The following is a 16869-nucleotide window of genomic DNA, read 5'->3' as shown; positions in this document are numbered from 1 at the left end:
TGGAATCACTGTTACAAGTATGGTTTTCAAAGCTGTGCTTAGGCCTGTGTAATATTGCTTATGTACAGAAGGTGTATTGTAATCATATAACTTATTTTTAAAGGACATTATTTCATAAGGATTTTTATAATATTGTGAGAACAATTTTGAGTAAATTGTGGGAAATGATAGAACACTGAACTGCACATAGTACTAGAATATTAGAATTTTCGACTAGGTGGGAATCAAGTACAGGTGCTCCCCACTTTACGACCTATCTGCTTAACGACCACTCGCACTTACGACCAATCGAGTTTTGACCTGCAATTCGGGGAATCCCCTTTCTCAGCTTGAGTGTCGGTCAGTGGCAAGTGGTGACATGTGCACTAAGTGTACTATAATAGGCTAATAGCATACTATAATAGTCTTTTTATGAATAAATTTGAAGTTTGTTGCATAATTTGTATACTTTTATGATGATCCTATATTCCCGGAGCAAGCTCCTCGCTTATCGACCAATTCGCTTAACGACATAGTCGTCGGAACGGAACTTGGTTGTAAAGTGAGGAGTACCTGTAAAAGCTAAAAAGTAATTTTCTGTAACTTTATAATTGTGGAGAATTTTTTACTTTCAAACATTTATTTGAAACCCTTCTAACTAGATAATAAAATGAAAATTGGTTAATGACATTAGTAGATGTTTTTTGAGATAGATGAGGATATAAACCTCAAGAGGGTAAGGTGAGTTCAATGCTGAAAATAAAGTTTTTAAAATATAGGAGGGAAATTGAATGAATTTTTAATTGTAATTTTATTAGAAATATATTTTATTGAAAATTACAAAATTTCATTCAAAGAGAACTTTATTATCAGACATGTTTTGATCCTTAACGATAAAAATATCACTAAGAGAGTTATTGGAAGTAGAGTCAAACTTCTATATAATGAAGTTGCTAACTCCTGAAAAAAATTTGCTGTAGGGAAATTTTGTTATACTGAAATTTACACTTTTTGGTAAATAAATTATCATTTTGACATAATTTTTTTTCATTATTTTACATAATTTAAATTAATGTAAATGTAATATACGGTAATAACATAATATAAACATAGTTTTAATTTTAAGTAAGTTTACATTTGTGTTAAAATACTTACAACTTTTTTAAATACATTTTCATAATCGTTCTCTCTTCCTAATATGCTTCACATTTATTAAAAGCATTAAAACTGCTTCATCTACATCAACATAAATGCAGGTTGTAGCATCTTTTCCTGTAAGTCTTTCATCATAGGCTAATTTCAAAATTGATTTGTTATTATGGTTGATAAACTACTTACAGGAATTCCAAACTTTGCTATAATGTCTCTTTTTTGAGCCTTTATTAATTTCCCACAATACATTAAATTTTTTAATAAGACTTAAACACTATACAATATTAAGTTTTCCAAATTCCAATTGGACGACTTATTAAATAAAATAAAATCTCACTAACTTCAAAAATTAGTCTAGCAGTAGAGTCCACCTTTCTAATGTTTTCAACATATTAATTGTAAATCATTCATCTGGCAATGATGGCATTTGGACCTAATCTCTCTCCCCTTCTTTACAATTGATAGCCACATGGGGGGCAGGTTACATGATGGTTTTAAAAACTAATGACCAGTATTTCTCACACCTGGGCTGTGGTTTTACAAAGAGTTTAGATTGATACCTGAAATTTAACTTAAATTTGAACTCTATTCAGAGAGAGTAATTGACTTTCAATGATCGATGGTCCTTACAAATTAAAAAAATTTGTTATATAGAAATTTAACTTCATTATTTAGAAGCAATTTTACACATATTTTTGGCTGAAGGAGCAGCGTACAATGCAAAAATTGGTTATACGAAGAAATTTACTGTATAGAAGTTCAAGATATGGAAGTTTGATTGCATTAAAACTTTCCAAAAATTCTCAAAGCATAAAAATAATCCCAAACTATAAAACATTTTAGAACTTTCCAAAACTTTTCAAACTCCAATTTTTTACTTTTCTCTGCAGGCACATGTCCTTACCTATCTCAAAAACAAAATTTTAGGCTTTCGTCTAAATTCTACAAGATGATCCACGACTTTTTTCTTTAATGATACAATTGTTGCCTATCTGCCAAAATATATGGTAAAGGCCTGTTATTCATGAAGCCTGTAAAGACTATGTCTCTTCAATTGTTTACTTTAATTATATAGATTTTGTATTAAGAAAGAAAATTGGATTTAGGGTTATTGAAGCATGCATATATTTTCTTAGACACCTTCTCTATAACTATGAAATTTTTGTTTCTCAGAAAATAACTTAAGTAAAATTCTGTGATTTAAAAAATTTTTTAATAAAAATTAATTATTTATAGCCTACTCTTCAAGATGAGAATACAACTCCGAATGATATTACTGACAATAGTATGAAGAAGAGAAAGAGTGAAATCATTAAAGAACAACAGCAATTTAAAGAAAAAAAATTTGAGATTGTATCCAGAAAAATTTCTCAATCAGCATTTGGAAAATATAATCTTAGGAGTAGAAGGAAAGCATTAATTTTAATTGATGTAAGTTAACACAAAACTATAATAATTATTTTAGATTTAAATATCTATGAGAAATATTTGAAATTTAGTGTGAATAACAATGCAAAGTAATTAAATATGTAAGTGCAGAAAATGTACCAGCAAGAGCATGATAAACATGATTAACAATTATATAGAATGTTATTTACAATCAAATTTCAGTTTCACTGGACTTGTTTTTATCATTTTTTAAAAAATCTTTGTGTATTCTTTTTTTGTTTTGTTTGTTAATTACAAACTATGCAAGATGCTTCTGGTAATGCAGAGGGAACAAACAATTATTTATTTTGACATCATCATAATGCCAGGCTGCAATTTTTAATCATATTTTCAATTTATTTACAGGTACTCCTCACTTTACGACCTATCTGCTTAACGACCACTCGCACTTATGACCAATCGAGTTTCAACCTGCAATTCAGGGAATCCCCTTTCTCAGCTTGAGTGTTGGTCAGTGGCGAATGGTGACATGTGCACTAAGCGTACTATAATAGGCTTGCATGTACTGTAATAGTCTTATAGTACTATAATAGGCTAATAGTGTATTATAATAGTCTTTTTATGAATAAATTTGAAGTTTGTTGCATAATTTGGATAATTTTACAACGATCCTATATTCCTGGCGCAAGCTCCTCGCTTATCAACCAATTCGCTTAACAACATAGTCGTTGGAACGGAACTCGTTCGTAAAGTGAGGAGTACCTGTAATTTAAAATATATGCTTTCAATTTTAGTAGTGTCTTGCCCCTGTACATCATACTTTTCCTATTAACAACAGTCCTGGTCATCTAACTAATGCCATTCTGGAGAAAATTTTTGAATTTAAATAACATAACTTCTGATCCAAACTGGAAGTTTATATATGGAATTGAATCCTCTTGCCTCAATGCTTTCCATATCTGGTCTCGACTTTCATATATCTAACTCTGCTCTTGAGATTAAGGAAGGACAGACAGCTGGAAAGACACCAGTAGGAATTTACAGGTCTGAAAATTGAAAATTGCAGCCCAGAAAATGTGTGTAGAAAGAAGACTGAAAAGCATTACTCTGTCATGTACAGTAAATGTCACAGATTACTAATTTTAATAAACTGTGCCCTTTAATAATAATCACCTGGTAAACAATGCAACTGCAAGATGAAAAAAGTTAGTGTGCTGTTTGTTAGAATAAGTACAGTATATATATAATAGTTTTATTTTTAAAAATATATGTTTAATTTTCTTATGCTTAGCAATTTATACATACAGAATTGCTTTTTAAATATGATTAATATATTAAATAAAGATTTTGTTTGTTGAAAAAACTTTGATCAGTTGTAAAACAGTTGCCAATTTTGTTTTTTATACATTATACTTTATCTTATAATATATAAGTTGCTTTATTTAAAAAGTTTTTGTAATAGATTTGAAAAAGTGACTATAAAAAGTTCAAAAATGTATTTATTAAAGGTAATGCCCATTTAGGCAAAGAAAACCTTCCCAAAAAGAACAGCAAACCACATAAAATAACAAACAAGAAGTTTAATAATAGTATACTGTCCTTTTACATAAATATTTAAAATTTATATAATTTTAATGTAAAAAATTTTTAAGTTTCTCTATAGATGTTATATCCTGAATAAAAAAAGAATTGCTGCTGAATATCTAAATGATACCTCTTTTTTCCACATTATTAGATATTTTGGATTAATTTACTTGGTTAAATGTTTGCAAATAGCAAATGTTTACTAGATATTTGTAGCTTTTCTTGACTAATCTAGAAAAATTAATAAGTTCCTAAAACTAACAAACTCCATTAGTTTGTTAGTTTTAGGAATAATCACATTGGAATTTGTTTCCGTAGGAATCTAATTCATTTTATTTTCAAACTTATATTAAAATGAATAAAACTTTAATATATTCAATTAAAAGTAGCAATGTTTTTACTTACTTCAAATATTTAGCACAGTTATTCGCAATTTGCAAATCACTAGACAATTTATAAGTATTTAATAAAAATTAATGAAAACTTTGAACCAGAATGCCTCAATTGGAACCAGGACATTGTCTCATAAAGGCATCAGCTTACTTTAAAGGGTTGCATAGATTTACATCTTGACTGGTGTTTATTTTTTATTTTATATCTAGTCCCATCTGATTTTGGAGTTTACTTAGCTCTTTCTCTCTATTAAATTTTTTCAATTTAATTTCATTATTTTGACACAAATACAATAAAGTTCCATGAATAGAGTAATTACTTAAATATTATTTTATTTCTAAGGGACCTAATGAGAAAGAAGCATCTGAAAGCGATGATGATGACGACGACGACGACGACGAAGATGATGATGTTGATGAAAGTAAAGAGGAAGAATATTCATATATTGAAGATGGAATAAAAAAAAGTAAGAATTTTGAATTTGAAATTTAGATGAAAAAATTCTTATTAAGCAATTAGAATGTTTATAAATATGTTACAATTTCCACAATAATATAACTTAATGTACAAAATTTCTTAAGAATATTCTTATTTGAACTACAGTAATTTCATTTTATATTTGATTATAAAACGTTTTTATGTAAAAAATCAATATGAATTGACAATTATTCATTCAAATAACATTATAATATCAACCATATATCAGACCATGTAGTATTTTCAACTGCTTTCTGAACAATACAATCACAATTGGTAAATATTATATTAATTAACGATATCTTTAAAACCAGCAGATTTTTTTAATGTTAATTTTAATGGCATCCATTTTTAGGCTAAATTGTTCTGTAATGAATTACAAATCCTAAATTAAAATATGATCCATTATGGATTGATATAGTCTGAAAATGGATGAGTTTAAAGCTGAAAGCATTCACCAACAGTAAAAATTTTCATGGTTTTAAGAGTATTGTTGATTAATAGTATAAATGTTTTCTGCATCTATTTAAATAAGATGCAGTGAAAATCTTTGGATCATAAAACATTGAATTACACTAGATAATGTTGCTTTGAATATTCAGTAATTGTAGTCATAATTTTATTTAATATAATAATAATATGTAAAAAAAATTTGGAAAAGAAATGTCTCAGACTAAGATTTAAACTTCCAGTTCTTATGCTAATTTATTTAGTTAATTATATAAAAAGTACATTAGAAGTATGTAAATTTTATCAACTGCCTTACTGTCAATCAAAGCCTGATTGACAGCATGCAAAAGCCGATTAAAGCCAAAAGTGATATCACAAAATATTAATGAATACAAAATATATGTCCTTTGGAATGTCGAGCATGATTTCACTGACTTTCCAAACGCCATTGTCAAACTTCTAGGCCTACAGGAAAGTGGTGCTGAACGTCCGACGTACACGTTTTCGCATTTAAAACTTTGGCCTCAACCTCGCTAATATATTTGTATTTGTTTTAATGAATATTTTGTCTGCATTTATTTTTTGTTCACTAATAATGAAACAAATCAACTGCGAAAGTAGAAATGTTTTTGATTTTGATTTAGTAATTTTCATCTAATAGATTAAATGAAATGGAATTGTTTTGTATTTTAAAATAATTTATTTAAAAGCTATATGGGCTATAATTTATTTAAAAGCTATATAATTGTCTAAAGATGTATTGTCTAAATATCCAAGACATTTTACACATAGTATTTATTAAAATGTTTATTATACAGTTATTTATGTGGGTCATAATTTTTTTATTTGTTACATAATAATTATTTTAAATCTGGATATATGTGAAAATTTTAAATTTTATGGCCTAGTATACAGTAATTTTTGTCTGGCAGTACAATCACTTTGTACACAAGAGACATTAGATCAGTGTTTATAGATCCTTAACAAGCTTTTCTCATATATAAATTACCAGTTGCGGATACAAGGGAAGTACTACAGGAACTTAAGCCTTCTTCATTAATGCAAAAAAATTAACATTTATTTGTTCAAGCTTCAAAATGTTTAAAACATTTTAATTGTGATACAGCATAATGATGGCAGATATGGTTTATTGGACCATCTGCAATATGATCATCAAGCATATGTTAATAAAAGGCATTTATTGATTTTTTTCAAAAATTTTTAATTTTTAAGTTAGTTTTTAGATACTTCTGGATCAATTACATTTTTCATCATATTAGGCCAATGTTTCCTTAGAAATCTTGAGAAACATTGATCAGAATTTCCCATTCTCTAATATTATAACCTTGGGAAACCACTTACATACATACATATATATATATATAGTCAGACGTTGCCTGTGTTCAGGCAATATCTGCTATTAACATGACAATGCACGAAGTACCCCCTATGCTTCGTCACCACTTGACTGAAGGATCGACATTGCGTTGGCAATGACTAAATTATCAGGACTGACACCACTGTGTCTTTAAGGACAGAGACAGAAATTTCAATGGCCATTAAGTTCACTTTCTTGTGCAAGCGGTCACGTTTGCAGGCAGTTGGACTTTGGATGGAGATGGTTCAAGAGACAGCGTGCTCAGAAAAATGCACTCCACTACAGATTAACATAACAGATACCCATTTATTGGTCATAAACTATTTATACATATATGCATAAGATAATACATATCTTTTTATATAATGCTTAGTACCATTGTAGCTAGTCCCTAGCTGAGAGAGAGAGAGTTTACACTTTGTGAAGTGTAAATACGTTTGTTGGTCGAATCAGCCTGATCAAAGGTAGTCTTGATAAGAGGTTTCTGCTAGGTTGGATAGACTTGATGATACAGTTCTTGTTGAATTCTTGATACAGTTTGACTACAGTCCAGCAAATGGAAGCGGTGGAGCATGGCTAGAACACAGCATACAGTTGTTGATCAGTGAACTCATGATGATGATGAACTTTTGTGTCATCATCAGACATTGCCTTTTATTTGGGGGGTTCTCCCCTCTTTCTTCTATTGCCCTTTTTTGGTAATGTTGATTTTCCCGTCTAATAGTGATTTTTGTTGTTAGGTTCCTGGTGACACATTTGATGTGTCACCTGGGAAAGAAGTGACTTCAGTGAAAGATACAATCATATCCTTTACAATTAAATATTAATTTTTTGCTATAAAAATTTGAACACAATTTAATTTCAAAAATAATTTTTTCATCCAAAAATCTTTTTTTTGAGTCCGGGCTCTCACATATTCATTTCAGACTAGAACTTGGCTACTGCTAATAATCAGTTCAAAAAGATTTGATCAGAAGGTTGTGATTAGACTGCCAATCTTGTAGTAAATTTAATAATTTAAAATATTCTGGAAGAGAAGATTGATCTGGAGAAGTACTCAAACCAACAACTGCTGTTTACTGTAAAGATGTATTGCCAGTAATATTACACAGATCTCTGATCTTTACTTCCAAATTAAGAAATAAACAGGTATAACTACACAAGTTACTTCAGATTATTTGCCATGCCAAAGTTCTAGCCTGAAATTAATCTAAAAGTTAATGATTTGATAAGTATGAGGTTTGGGTTTCATTGCTTATGTGTATGCATATTATGAAAAGTTTGATATATAGATTATATTAAACCACCTGTAGACTTAAAATTTATAAAGAATAGAAGATACTGTAATAGGTAATAGTAGCATTTTATAGATATGTAATGCCTATAGATTTCCCCTTGAAATAAGCCTTGGATCAAACCTTGGTCCTGTAGGACTTGGTGAGAGTTGATGCCATATCCTATGACATGAGAGCCTTTTTTGGAATATATGTCAAATGACACTATATGAACTTACAGCATGTGCATTGGGGTAATGCTCTTACTCAGCTATTATTATTTGTTCTTAAATTTTTTTATATATGTTTTATGCATGTATTGTTATATTTTCATTTATTTGTAACTTTAAAGGTCTGGCTATCAACATTTGAAATATTTATTCTAGAATGTTAAAAATTTTTGTTCTATTTGAATGCAACTGACATTTGATTTGTAATTTATTTCCAATGAATGTCAGTAAAGTATGGATGCATATTGGTTGAAGGATTACAAGTGTATAGAAGACAGACAGATTGCCATTCTATTTTATATATAAATAATATATTTGAAATATAGACACTCATCATTTAATGACTGAATTCCATTCTTACAACTAGGTTGTTAAGTGAACTGATGAAGAGCTTAATTGCTTTATTTATTCTCTGTAAAGAAATAGTTTAAAGGAAACTCCAACTTGATAATTTTTCTTTAATTTGCATTTCTTACGTATCAGAGAACATAAAAATACAATCAGCAAAAATTATTAAAATGTACCAAGAAAAATAAAGTTCATTCATTTAAGTCATTTAGATTAATATTTTAGTCATTGAATCCTTCAAAAGGTGGTAATGGTTTCAAAGCACTTGTGTCACCATTGAAGTTATCAGCTGGGTTATCAGAAGCTTCAGAAGGCCTGGGTAAGGGAGATGACTGTGAAGAAATGGAAGTATTTATAGAGATAGAAGTCCTGGGTGTAGCTTTCAAGAAGAATCTCATTAATATGATCTCCTTCATAAGTTTCCTTTTTTCTTCATAAATTTTACAACAACACCATAAAATTATTAATAAATAACTATGAGCTTTGTTGGCCTTATAACAATAAGGCCGACGAGGCTCATAGTTATTTATTACTAATTAATTGATAATACAGATTAGAAGCTTATATTGAGCACCATAAAAGTTTGTTCATTTGCTGTTCAATGTTCAGATCCTTATCCTTTATCCATCTGAATTCAATTTTGAGAACACGCCAGCTAACCCATTCCATCATGAATCCAATGTATACAGACTAAATATTCATTCTGTATACATTGGGTTCACATCAGCAAAGTGATGTAAATTTGAAACAAATGCTTTTGTGGGGTTTCAAAAATGAAATTGGAAATTTTAAAAGTGACGTCATACAGGATATTATCAGCAGAAAACATAATGATAACCTTGGTAATTCATCCACCAATTTTAATGAAACTTGTTTTATTTTGTTTCTACAGGTATACCTCGAGTTACGTCGTTCTCGATTATACATCGTTTGTCAAAAAAGTATATGGAAAAATAAAAATCAAGTTTAAGTCATTTTATTAGACTTTAAATTCATCCGCCACAAATATTGAAGTCATAATATCACTAGAAAAGCGTTAAAAGCACATAAATCATATTAAAATATGTACATTTACGGTAAATGTTAATATAATCATCATAAATCCTAGAGAACGAAACATGAAAACATCTGTGTTTCTGTGTTTTCGTCTTATTTAGTGGTCTTTAAGTGCTCATTATTGGTGTTTTCCGCCGTAGTTTCGACTTACGTCATAACTACACAAGTAAATTCAACTTACATCGCCTCTCTTGGAACCAATTACCGATGTAAGGCGAGGTATACCTATATTCTCATTTGAGTTATAAGATTCTTTAAAATGTGTTGTATTTTGTATTGTTTCTTCTATATTTAATTACAACCAAACTCAGAATTTTAGTAGTATACTATATCCAGTTGTTTTTATTTATATATTTAACATGGTATTTTATACTATTAGTACAGTTTTATATATTGACATGTTTTTGTCACATTTATATACATTCATTAATGATTTGTGTCTATTTGTTAAGAATGAAAATGACTTTAAAGTTGTACAAAACTCAAGTTACAAACAGTTTTTCTGTCCCATAATTGTACTTGTTAATTGAAGAGTATTTGCAATAAATGGATGAATTTTAATTTACTAATTATTCAGTGATTATTTTAATTACAATATTAATTGTAGTAAGTATTATGATTGTTAATTTGCTTGAGGGCTAATGATATTTAATTGCAAGTACTTTTTAGTAAAGTATAGTTGCTATTAATAGAAGAGCATTTGAAATAAATAAATAAATAAATTTTAGCTATAGTAATAGCTTTACAATTGTTAATTTACTTACAAAATTTGGTTTAATGATTTATATTTTGATTCTTAAAAATATGATTTTTATACTTTTAGGCTAAGATGTTTGATAACCCACACTTAAACCATCTTTTGAATTAGCAGATCAAAATACTTTAAAATAAAATGTTACTCACAAAAACCTTTAACCGGTGCATAACACACAATATCAGTCACTACAAACATTTTCAAAACCCCTCCTGGGTTCTTCTTCAGAATTAAAAATTAACTGGAACAATTTTTGAAGATGAAAAAAGGAAGCTAATCACATGCCAAACAGCATCGGACGTCGAAGTTTTACATAAGGCCGAATGTTATTTTAAAAAATATTGATGTCACAAGGCATCATGGGAAACAAATTGTCATAGCTTTAACATAAGATCGAAAACTATTTTTAGAAATATCGATTTGTTTGATAACCATCAATTCTAAGGATGAGATCACTCTTTCCTTGGCTTGGCAGGCCCTAATGCATACGGAGCTTTAACAATATCTTTTACATAAAGGATGGTTTGTGGAGGAGCTAGGGAAGCATTTACGATTTATTTCCCATGATGCCTTGTGACATCGATATTTTTTAAAATAACATTCGGCCTTATGTAAAACTTCGACGTTCGATGCTGTTCGGCATGTGATTTGCTTCCTTTTTTCATCTTCAAAAATCGTTCCAGTTAATTTTTACCTGAAGAAGAACCCAGGAGGGGTTTTGAAAATGTTTGTAGTGACTGATATTGTGTGTTATGCACCGATTAAAGGTTTTTGTGAGTAACATTTTTGTTTTATACACCCTGGTGTGTAGTTGTTCGTTATTAAAATACTTTATTTTAATTAACACAAATGTTTTTGTCCCTTTTTACAAGGCCAGCATCAGGCTGTTACTGAACAAATATATTTAAACTAACTGAGCATGAACAAGAAATAAATATAATTAGAACAATTTTTAGATTCTCAAACATAGTATAAATTCAGTATATTCTTTCTGTGATAGCCTGATAGTCTTTTAAAAAGGACCAAAATGTTTGTATTGATTTAAATTAAAGTACAGTGAAACCCTATTGTTTGAATTGCCTTCTGATTTTGTCAAAAATAAATAGGCATGTGTGTATATGTATTTTATTTGCACGAAAAAGTAATTGTTTTTCTACGTGTAGAAAATAATCCATATTCATTTGTAAGTACATTTAATATTTCATTTGCTTATAATTATGTATACAGATGCATAATGAGATGTTTGGATAGAAAAAAATGACTATTTTATGCAAAAATCCAATTAGCTGGATATTTGCATATCCAGATGGCCAAGATTCCAATTAATTCAGATAATTGGAGTTTTGCTGTATTTTGATCTGCTGATTCAAAAGGAGATTTGAGTGTGGGTTATTATTGCCTTAATTAGTTTAGGAGATGATTAAAATATTTGAAATTGGAAAAATTTTAACAATAATATTGAATATAAAATTGTTAAATTTTGAATATTTCAGAGAAATTTATTCATAATGATTCTGATACATCAGAAGAAGGTGAAAGTAAACCAAAACTAAGAAAGGCTTATTCCAGAAAAGTTAGATTATATAAATGTGATTTGTGTAACAAATCATTTGATAAAACAATTTGCCTTTTTCGTCACATAATAAAGCACACTGGAAAGTACATGTGCAAGAAATGTCATAAAGCATTCGCTCGAAAAGAAAATTTGCTTAAACACAGTTGTTCGGCAGGAACTAATTTGCCAAGTGAAACCGAAAGTGAAAATGAAACTGATAATAGAAAAAGTAGAATTGAATATCCTTGTGAGTATTGTAAAATGTCATTTTTCACAGAAAAGCTTTTGGAAAGACACAAAATAAAACACACTGGTGAATTCACTTGCACTGAATGTAAAAAAAGCTTTGCTACAAAGGTTGGTAAATTATAATTAATTCAATGATAAAAAATTTTGTTTTAGTAATTTGAGATAAATGTTTATTTCAGGAAATTTTGACAAATCATATTTGTCCTATGAAGCCAAATGTTGAAGAATTCACTTGTACTATCTGCAGTAAAACTTTTTCTAAAGAAAGATATTTGTTTAAACATTTACCAGTTCATACAGGGAAACATTCTTGTCCTATATGTGGAAAGTGGCTGAGTTCTTTAGCTTCTCTTACTAATCATATGAGAATATGTGGTCAAGTTAAAGAAATTGAAGTCAGTGGTCAAGCAAAATGCCCAAATTGCAATATGGTAATTATTTTGTAAATTAAACACTTTCTAGTTTATGGTGTAATATGCAGGCACCACTGCATTAGCTTATGATACATTTGATTTATTTCTTTGCAAATATTTTGCAAACTGAATAAAATACCTAAATTGCCATATTATTTCTTATGTTAAAATTGAGGGTTGTGGATGTTGGATGTCTCCAACAATATGGTGTTATGTATAACCATCCTCATTAACTATTAAATCTATATTTGCCAGAAGCAGAGATCACACTAAAAAAATATATATATATATATATCACTTGCCTCTTGCCTGTCTTATATGAAGAAATTTTTTATTTAAGGAATTCTAAATTTAAATTTTTAAGAAATTTATAAATTAGTTAAAAATTCAAATTTAATTTCTAATTATACATGATAGTAACATAATCATTTAACTTTTAAGCTAGATTCTGATAGCAGTAAATTAAATTAGCCTTAATATATCTTGAAAATAACCTGGCATTTGTTATTTCAGTTATATGCTAGACGAATTACTATAATCTGTATATACAGTATATTAAAAGCAAAATGTTCTGTCCCCATCAAAACCGAAACCAACACTTTACAAAGAAGCATGTGAGTAGATCATACAGGGTTGCCTGTGTGGTCTAGAATTTGTTCCTCAAAAGGATCATACATTAACTTCTTCTATGGACTTGGCATGAATTTATGGAAAGGGTTAATTAACAAAGGGAAAGGAAGATCTTTGCATAGGGATAGGAGACAAGAAAAGATTTCACTTTTGACTCCGACTTGGAGTTGAAGAGATGGCTATTCGTTTGTTCCGTAGCAACTGTTCTTTAAGTTTGATTTTTGGATAATAACGTTTGGTTATATACAAAATCCACCACATATACAGATTTAGTTTTAGTATTTATATTATTTTTTAATAATATATATACAGTGATGCCTTGTATAACGTACGCCTCGAATAATAGACGTTGCGAACAACGGACTTTCTGTTTGGCCGTTACGTGACTCGAGCAACGAACTGACTGCAAACAACAAACTTTCCGTTCGGCAGTTACATGAAGCGAACAACGGACTTTCTGTGAACAAGTGCGAATGATGTTTCTACTCTTTTGCCGTTGCCAATGACAACCTGCTATTTTTAGATGTTTTCCTCTTCTTGGCATCCCAGAATAGCTTCTTTGAAATAGGCATTTTGGGAGCCTTTGAAAGAGCTGCCACTCAAAGCCCTGCTGATACTGGACAAAGCTCTTGGTCACCCAAAATACCTGGAGGAGATCCTGGAAGAACAAGGACGAGCTATCCTTTCATCAAGGTGCAGTATCTGCCAGTAAACACCACTGCCATCCTTCAGCCAATAGATCAGCAAGTCATTGCCAACTTCAAAAAACTGTACACCAGAGCTCTCTTCATGAAGGTGTTTGAAGAATGTCAGCTTTGTGGAGACATGACTGTCCGAAAGTTCTGGAAAGAGACGTTTGATGTTCTTGTGGCAAACAGACTCATCCAGAAGGCCTGGGGAGAAATCACGCAGAAGACCTTCAATCCAGCCTGGAAGAGGCTTATTCCTGAATGGACCCAGGAAGAACCAGCTGAGGATGCAGAAGTGGTGCAGGAGATTATCTCGACGACCCAAGAGTTGGAATTGGAGGTGGAGGTAGAGGATGTGGAGGAGCTTATTGAAGAACACCAAGAAGAGCTGACAACTGAAGAGCTCCAAGCACTTCTTGCCTAGGAACATGATGAAGCTCAAAGGGAAGCTTCATCTGACGACAAGGAGGAGCTTTCCAGTCAACCAATTTCAACTGCTGCCATCAAGGACTTCCTTGTCAAATGGGGAGAGGTTCAGGAGTTTACCAACACTCACTATCCAAACACAGATGAGGCCAACAGGATCAATGATCTCTACAATACACCCTTGCCCATCATTTCCGACAAGTGTTGAAGAAGAGAGAGAAACAGACCACCTTGGACATGTTTTTCAAGAAGCCATGTAAAGTACTTAATTTTAGTATCTTAGGAAACCGACTATAATTACGGTCGGTGAAACTTCCGTTAACCTAACGGGTACTTTACGCGGATTCGAGATTAGTTTGCCAGGCCTGGGCTTTTAAGCGTGCACCGAAAAATTAGTAATAATAACGATAAATATCAAGTCAGATCAAAAGTTCAAATATATTTAATTAGCAACTAGAATGTACTACGTACAAATATCAATAATCCAAACCAAATTTATTAACGAAAATCAACAAGTCAACCCGACAATAAACTCAGCTACTTAGCTTAACTTAATAGTAATTCCCCTTTGAATTTCGACAAATCAAATACTTAGAAACTATGAACAAAATCTCTTACTAATTAAACGTCTATCCGTCACCTCACTATACGAAGAAAACTATTTCCTCAATACTTTTGATATCGTCAAATTGTCAATCGAACTCCTCTTTAGCACCTTGGATCGTCCAATTATCAATCTGGACTTCTATCAGAAAATACTTCGCTTTCGAATCTACCTCACTCTCACAGTCGCCTCAATTTGGAATTCACCTCTCCTTCTTCGGTTAACGTACGGGTTTTATACTGTGAGGTGACGTCACACTTGAGCTGGGTTACTCCCCTTATTTACATACTTAGTTGCTAACATTAACTTTCTTTCCTGGCAGCTTTAAGTTTCCGACAAAGCTTATAAACCATTTACAAAATATTTATCATAATTTTCTGGGATGTTTAAGACGGTTTATCAAGTATTTCTCTACTAGTGATTGTGGGGACTCCCCCCTCCATTTTTTTTCTGCGGACTGTTACTTCTGCCGGGCAGCGCAAGTGCGCAAGATTTTTCCTACGGCGCTTATTTCTCCGTGAGTTGTTTTATCTTCATTTTTCATTACTAACAAGAGAGTGGTGGGGAACCTTTATCCTAAATAAACATAAACCCCAAACAAAAGATAATAAAACAGAAATAATAATAAAATAAAAATAACGTTTGGACTCAGTTCCTTACAGCCAGCTGCCAAAAAACAAAGGATGGAACAAGAGGAATTGACCCTGCAAGCCCCGGTAGCCTCTCCTGAATCTGACTCTGATTAAAAAACAATAAAAAGAGACCAGCTGCAATGTGCAGAAATTGTGTGTGTGTATGAATGTGTGAAGAAAGTGTTCCTCCACCTCCTCCTTACAACATATGACTACCCGGCATAATTGGTGACTGCTCCATTTTCATTTTTTTAAATGGTACTGTATGGTTGTTTTATGCTGCGGAACAAAGTAGATTTTTTAACATGTATTTCTATGGAAAAATGCATTACGTACAATGAACTTTTCACTTAACGGACGTGCAGCTGAAACAGATTAAGTATGTTATATGAGGCACCACTGTATATTAAAAGCAAAACGTTCAGTCACCACCACACACAAATAACGTAAATTTAAAAATTAATTTGATTTACAATTTGAAAATTTCAAAACAACTTTTAAATGGTTTTTAAAAACATTTAAATTTTCAATTGATTTGATTTTAATTAGTTTTGATTTTATTTTCGGTTTTGGTGTAAAGGCCAAAATTTTAATTACAGTATTTTATTATTTTTTGGTTTAATTTATTTTATATTAATTTAGTTTAAGTTTTTATAATTATTTATTATTAGTATTTATTTAATTGTGCCTGCATTTTTGAACCCTTAATTACAATTTTTTAAATTGCAACTCTTTTTTTCTTTTGCGACATAAGTATAGAAATTTTTTTAGTGTTGTTTAGCACAAAAGATAATCAAATTTAAATTTATTTTAGTTTTAGTAATTTCATTAATTTTTGATTTATAAATTTGCTTGCTTTTTAAAATTTTAATTTTAAGCGAGTTAACATTAATTGAACTGTCAGGCTACCTATTTAAAGATAATTATAACTTATAAATCTTTGAGATAAACATTTTTAATTATTTAAGAGTGTCATTTTAATGTCGGATTTAATAAAACCAGAATTTTCACTAACTACGGTTACAATTATAATAAGAAGATTCTACTATAAATAGAATTCATAAAATAATTTCTAGATGCACATACAATGTTATGTGTGTTTTTATTAAATATATCAACTAATATATCTACGTTTATTCATTTGAAACATTTTAAAATTGTTAAAGAGAAACAAGCATTATTGCATGATATTTTTAAAACATTATTA

At 30.2% G+C, this 16869-nt stretch overlaps 1 protein-coding gene across 1 annotated transcript in view; it reads left to right on the top strand.

Moving 5' to 3' along the window:
• LOC136988420 (PR domain zinc finger protein 15-like) overlaps positions 1-16869 on the top strand; it is a 51544-nt gene that overhangs the window by 16004 nt on the left and 18671 nt on the right. The window contains exons 7-10 of the mRNA XM_067286264.1: positions 2368-2562; positions 4840-4963; positions 11958-12376; positions 12448-12699. Of these exons, the coding sequence (XP_067142365.1) occupies positions 2368-2562; positions 4840-4963; positions 11958-12376; positions 12448-12699 (990 nt within the window). The remainder of the gene's footprint in view (positions 1-2367; positions 2563-4839; positions 4964-11957; positions 12377-12447; positions 12700-16869) is intronic.

Source organism: Centruroides vittatus, unplaced genomic scaffold (genome assembly GCF_030686945.1).
Source record: "Centruroides vittatus isolate TY-2023 unplaced genomic scaffold, ASM3068694v2 scaffold_3315, whole genome shotgun sequence".
Classification (NCBI taxonomy): domain Eukaryota; kingdom Metazoa; phylum Arthropoda; class Arachnida; order Scorpiones; family Buthidae; genus Centruroides; species Centruroides vittatus.
This window is presented reverse-complemented; position numbering and strand designations above follow the sequence as displayed.